The sequence below is a fragment of the Cebus imitator genome, unplaced genomic scaffold (genome assembly GCF_001604975.1).
Source record: "Cebus imitator isolate Cc_AM_T3 unplaced genomic scaffold, Cebus_imitator-1.0 Scaffold373, whole genome shotgun sequence".
NCBI classification, from domain to species: domain Eukaryota; kingdom Metazoa; phylum Chordata; class Mammalia; order Primates; family Cebidae; genus Cebus; species Cebus imitator.
Genome location: NW_016107688.1, coordinates 1318635 through 1325343, shown reverse-complemented (window position 1 = coordinate 1325343; position 6709 = coordinate 1318635). Strand labels below are relative to the sequence as shown.

Here is a 6709-nt window from a genome sequence, read left to right as displayed (position 1 = left end):
CTTGAGCTCAGGAGACCAGCCTGGGCAACATGGCAAAATCCCCATCTATAAAAAAAAAACAAAAATTAGCGAGGCGTGGATCGCTTGAGCCCAGGAGAAAAAGGCTGCAGTGAGTCATGTTCACACCAGTACACGCCAGCCCGGGCAAGAGAGACCCTTTCTCAAAAAAATAAGATATAAAATAAATAAAAATTGTTTCAAGTGCCAGGTTCAGTGGCACATGTCTGTAGTCCCAGCTACCTGGGAGTCTGAGGCAGGCGGATTGCTGGGGGCTCAGAATTTGAGGCTGTATGCCATGATTGCACTGGTGAATAGCCACTGCACTCCAGCCTGGGCAACACGGCACAACGTCATCTCAAAAATAAAAAAGTTGTTTGGTTCAAACTCTCAATACATTTTCTCCTATGTTAGTATGATTAATAATATTAATAATTAGAGCCCCTGGTTAGCTCATAAAGTCTGTTTAATTACAAATGCCAAAATACCAGCTTTGATAAACATCGAGGCCCAATGGTCTTTTTCATCTAGGGAGTATGAAGAATGAGCAAGAGGCAAATTCAGTGTAAGAGTTACCCTGGGGAAGGAAAGCAGAAATGGTTCGTATATGGCACACACAGACACCTTCAAGTGTGTTTGTAGGATTAAGTAGTTGGTTTATTTCACAGAAAGTTCTTAAACTCGGCATACTAAGAGGCATTAAAGAATACCCATCCATGCACCCCACCGGCAATACAAAGACCCCAGACAAAACAATTACTATATTCTTACCCTACGCATGGCTTCCTCCTCTTCTTGACGCTTTTCGTAATGTGCAAAGTCATCAAAGATTGAGGTGGTATGCTTGAAAGTAGCAATTATTTTAAGCACTTGCTTAGCTTTTTCTAGGGGTACCTCTTGAGTGTCCCTTGAATTGGTAACCGGTTTGTTGTCATTATTTTCTAAGCGAATATGCCGTAACTGGTTATTGGGAACATCTTTGACAAAGATCCATTTAACTTCAAATTTGCCCTTCCACTTATCCTGAGACCAGACACCAGCATACGCATTATAGTCCACAACAGACTTCATTTCAGCCATTCCACAAAAATGTCCACTGCCATTCACACTGAAGAGTAAATAGAGTGGGCCTTTCCCATTCAGAGAACGGTAAGCTGCATCCAAACGCTTATTACCATGCTCAGTACTACACCAGATAGAGTATTTAATGGAACGATGTATGTCATCCTCAGAGTAGCTTTTAATTATAAACACACGTCCATTCTTCAGATTCCAATCAAAGTCTTTGGGATTATAGTTGTTTATGGCCTTTAGCTTTTCCAGCACAGGATGCACTTCTACACTAGAAGGTGAAGCACTGACAGGTACAACACCTAAACCAAAGTTTTCACTGCCCGCTCCATTGTTCTGGTTGAAGCCTGCTCCCCTGTTCCGAGGAGCTACCCAGCGATTCTGCAGCTGCTGCTGTTGAGGCTGCACTTGGTGAGGCTGGGCCTGTGGCTGAGGTCCTTGTTGCTGCTGTGGTTGTGGTGGTTGAGGCTGCTGTTGAGGCAGTTGGCTTTGCACCAATGGTGGTGGTTGAATTAATGGCTGAGGCTGCTGGATTATAGTTTGAGGAGGCAGAACTGGTTGGGTTGGTGGAGCCTTTACCACTGACCCTTTTTCATCCCAAGTTCCAATATTCATGTTGTGTTTTATAGGAGGTGGTGGAACAGCAGAACCCCCAATTCCCACATTGCCCTTGGGTTTAAGTTTCGGTTGAGGTTTGGCAGGCTTTCTGGCAATCGCAGCCCAGGAGGTTGGTTTAGGTGCTGCACTACTAACTGGGGGCACACTATTGGCTGCAATGCTAGTCATACCACTGCTGCTCAAAGCTGTACCTACAGTTTTTGTCACTGCAGCTGTCAAGTCACCACCAATTTTCAGTCCAGTCATGCCTTGCTCAATACTGCTAATGCCAGGCACCTTACTCAAAGTATCATTGCCAAATCCAGCCTGTCCATCAGTAATAGCTCTCCCAAGAGAACTAGGTGGATAGCCATAACTGCTACTATAAGCAGAACTTTGTGTTGATTGTCCCTGAGATCCACTTGTCCCCCATGTAGAGAAATCAGCATTACCAGGAAAAAAGTTAAATCCATGTTGACCAAGAAATGGAGGGGTATTTCCTAATGCCCCAGGTTGACTAAACACACCATCTGGTATATAGTGATGTTCTCCATTACTCATTTGTCCATAGGTTGTCAGATATGGCATAGGCTGGTCTCCAGCCGTGGACCACGCTGCTTCCCCAAGAGAATATGGAAATCCAATGGATGGAGCATAGTAACTAGGCATGTATGGATCTGACATTGGTGGATAGCTGTTACTCTGCAAAACAAAATATCATAATCAGTAGCGAAATGTCCCCTTAAGAGGGCAAAAAAAAGACATCTGAAAGACTGAAATCAAAAAGTTATAAGTAAATGAAAAAAAGATGTACCTATTCTAGATAAAAAAATTAAAATTTCAAATTTGATTTTATCAACAGAAAAATTTGCTGATGAGTATTCACATCTCTAAATATTTCTTACAAAATAACATATAGGGCTTTTTTCAGGGACAAGTGGGGGTATGAGTATTACTTTTGTTTGAAGAGCCAGGTCCTCTGGCACAAATTTAAAAATACCATAATTTCTACAGAAGGCTAATATATAAACTTCGTGAACACAAAATTGCCATTTACATAGCCTTCTGTACTTTAACCAATCAATGTATTCAATCACTTACATGCAAGGATTAAATAAACTAGAAAACTCTGTCAAATAACAGAGGAATTAAATTGCAGCTTATCTATATGATAGGGCCAGTTCAGCCATTAGATTTTGTACTTCCATTATGGAAAAAGTGGAGAAATGCTCACATTCTGAGAAGATTCAAGATGTCTATAGCATGATCCAAATTTCTTTCTGTTTTGCTTTGCCTTGTTCATTTCAAAAAAGAAATAAAACAAATTCCTTATCATAGTTTCTTATTGGTGGAATAACAGACATTTTTTTCTTTATACTCACCTTTCCCCCAAATCTGACATAATAAACCTATATTATAGACATTTTTTAATTGATAAATAGTTCATGTGAATTTTCCAGAATTATTGCAATTAAATCACCCTTCATTATACCCATCATTTAGTGAAGTGCCAAAAATCACGGCATCAAATTTCATTAAGGGAAAAAAAGGCTGGGCGTAGTGGCTCATGCCTGTAATCCAAGCACTTTGGAGGCCAAGGTGGGTGGATCACCTGAGGTCAGGAGTTCAAGACCAGCCTGACCAACATGGTGAAACCCCGTCTTAAAATAAATAAATAAATAAATATTTTTAAAAAAAAAGAAAAAAGAAAACAAAGCTCAAATGTGTTACTAGACAATATAAAAAGAAAATACTGTAAAGTATTTTAAATACTTATTTCCTTTGAATTAAGTTTCTTATGCAAAAAAAAAGTCTAAAGCTAGATTTTCGATTTTTGATTTAGGTGTGCTTTTATTCTTCTTTATTTTTGAAACAGTCTCACTCTGTGACTCAAGCAGAAATGCAGCAGCGCAATCTCAGCTCACTGCAACATCCAACACCTGAGGCTCAAGCAATCCTCCCACCTCAGCTCCCAGAGTAACTGAGACAACAGGTGTTCACCACCATACCCGCTAATTTTTTGTATTTTCTGTAGAGATGGGGGTTTCACCATGCTGCCCAGGCTGGTCTTGAACTCCTGGGCTCAAGCAATCTTCCTGCCTCAGCCACCAAAATGTGATTTAGTTGTGATTTTAAAGCACTGTACAGAGCTTCACAATCTGTAGAATTATGCAAAGTGAAAAAAATTCACTAATATTGTCAGTATAACTGGTATTACCTTTCAAGGGTCAATACCATTTTGAAGGTTGATTATTTAATTTATACAGACATTCTTTTTTTTTTTTGAGACAGAGTTTCACTCATGTTACCCAGGCTGGAGTGCAATGGTGCGATCTCGGCTCACCGCAACCTCCACCTCCTGGGTTCAGGCAATTCTCCTGCCTCAGCCTCCTGAGTAGCTGGGATTACAGGCACGCACCACCATGCCCAGCTATATTTTTTTTTAGTAGAGATGGGGTTTCACCATGTTGACCAGGATGGCCTCGATCTCTTGACCTCGTGATCCACCCGCCTCGGCCTCCCAAAGTGCTGGGATTATAGGCTTGAGCCACCGCGCCTGGCCTAATTTATACAGACATTCTTATTCAAAGTTCCTAGGAGTAAAGTTCTTAACCCATTTCTTCTATTGTTACACACTTGCCACTATTTCGTGGCTGCTTTTCCATTCATGAATGTGTGACAATAACATCATAGATCCTAACTGGAACTAATTTTAAATAAACTATTTTTGAAAAGGCTTATCACTGAAAACAGATACTTTATTACTAAGCTACTTGTTTTACTATTAAGTTACCCGTGGTATACCTATCCAACTCTTGTGACTATCGACTGTCTGTAAGAAAGTTAACTTAACATAATTCTCTTTGGAAATGATTCTCTGATATGACTAAAATAACTTAAGAACTAAATATAATGTAACAGAGGTTACATTTAAATTAATAATTCTGTCAAAGCCAGTAAAGCTTGGACTTAAAAACCAAAAAACTCACCTCTCACTTTTTAAAAGAAAATCACAAAACCATTTTTCAAATACACTGGATGTTAAGTGTATTTTACAGTACAGTCCTTGGCAGACTATGTTGCTTTTTTATTTGTATCAATTTTTATTGTTGTATTGTTATTTGTTTTTCCAACACAATCAGCCCTTCCTACCATTGGGTTCTACATCTGTGGATTTAACCATTCACAGATTGAAAATAGCTGGGCAAAAGAAATGAATAGTTCCATCTGTATTGAACACGTACAGACATTTTGTCATTATTACCTAAACAATACAGTATAACCATATACATAACATTTTACACTGTATTCGGTATTATAAGTAACCCAGAGATGATATAAAGTATACAGGAGGATGCGCATAGGTTACATGCAACTACTATACCACTTTATATAAGGTTCTTGAGCATCCGCAGATTTCGTTATCCATAGGGGTTCTGAAACCAATCTCCCACAGATACCTAGAAATGACTGAATTTTTGATCCACAACTGACTGAATCCATAAATGTAGGCACTGCAAATACAGAGGGCTGACTGTATTTAAAATTGGAAAATTCATGTGTTACTATATACTCACAGAACGCATTCTTCAGCTATATTGGATAATTAGTAACTACAATTGCAAATATAGTCAAAGAATGCCCACAATATTCACATTAAAGAAATTAACAGCATTTTAAAAACTGCAACAGTAGCATCTCACAGAAATCAACACTGAAAGCACGGACTGCTATATTTAAATACATCTATAAGGAAAAGCCCGAGGGAGTTCAAATACTCCAACAATAGTGGTTTTTTTTTTGTTTTTTTTGTTTTTTGAGACGGAGTTTCACTCTTGCTACCCAGGCTGGAGTGCAATGGCGCGATCTCGGCTCACCGCAACCTCCGCCTCCTGGGTTCAGGCAATTCTCCTGCCTCAACCTCCTGAGTAGCTGGGATTACAGGAACGCGCCACCATGCCCAGCTGATGTTTTTTGTATTTTTAGTAGAGACGGGGTTTCACCATGTTGACCAGGATGGCCTCGATCTCTTGACCTCGTGATCCACCCGCCTCGGCCTCCCAAAGTGCTAGGATTACAGGCGTGAGCCACCGCGCCCGGCCACCAACAATAGTTTTTAAAGAAAAAAATCTTGACAAGATTAATGAGTAAACTTTGGAAGCTATGAAGATGATACACACAAATGTATATAATCACTAAAGTATCTTCTAAAAATAAAAAGCACTCATAGTGCTTCATACTCACAAAGTCATTGTGATGCAAAACTCTCAAAAGTTTAATAAAAATGAGCAAAGTTCATCTAGTATAAATAAATGTATGTAACTGATTAAAAGATAAAATTGGGCCAGGCACGGTGGCTCACGCCTATAATCCCAGCACTTTGGGAGGCAGAGGCAGGCGAATCACCTGAGATCTGGAGTTCGAGACCAATCTGGCCAAAACGGTGAAACCCCATCTATATCAAAAATACAAAAATTACCCAGGCACGAAGACACACGCCTATAATCCCAGCTACTTGGGAGGTTAAGTAAAACAGAATCACTTGAACTCAGGAGGTGAAGGTTGCAGTGAGCTGAGATCACACCATTGCACTTCAGCCTGGGTGGCAAATGAGACTTTGTCTCAGAAAAAAATTTAAAAAGATAAAACTGTCTACTGTCTTCATCTTTTTCTAAACAGTTAAACATATCCTTTATTTATAATTTTAACTATTTATTCCACCTTTATCAAATGCATACATTGTAAAAAAAACTGATAAAAGACACTCATTCTATAAGAAAATCTATAGCTAAATGGAAGACAAATAATAAAGGGAAGTGGGTAAATCCAACACGGAGTAGGAGAGGTGGGCTGAATATGGAGGTAATTGGTTTCCAAGTTTTAATTTTGATTGTTGGCAATGAAATTCAGATTCAGTAGTCTTTATATGGACGTGGGGGTACAAAAGCAGAGCAAGTAGCAAGTTTTTATGTTAATTCTTTATAAAGTATCCACAAAATTATACTCAAAATTTATACTGAATATTCTTTTTTTTTTTTTTTTT

The 6709-nt window shown here is 39.1% G+C and overlaps 1 protein-coding gene across 7 annotated transcripts in view; it reads right to left on the bottom strand.

Annotated features, from left to right (window-relative positions):
• YTHDF3 (YTH N6-methyladenosine RNA binding protein 3) overlaps positions 1-6709 on the bottom strand; it is a 41867-nt gene that overhangs the window by 25108 nt on the left and 10050 nt on the right. For 4 of the 7 annotated variants that reach the window (XM_017507357.2, XM_017507359.2, XM_017507360.2 and 1 more), the window contains one exon: positions 769-2367. In XM_017507357.2, the coding sequence (XP_017362846.1) occupies positions 769-2367 (1599 nt within the window). Of the gene's footprint in view, positions 1-768; positions 2368-2899; positions 2960-6709 lie in introns of all 7 variants that reach the window. The other 3 variants (XM_037730978.1, XM_037730977.1, XM_037730976.1) reach the window with 1 other exon arrangement.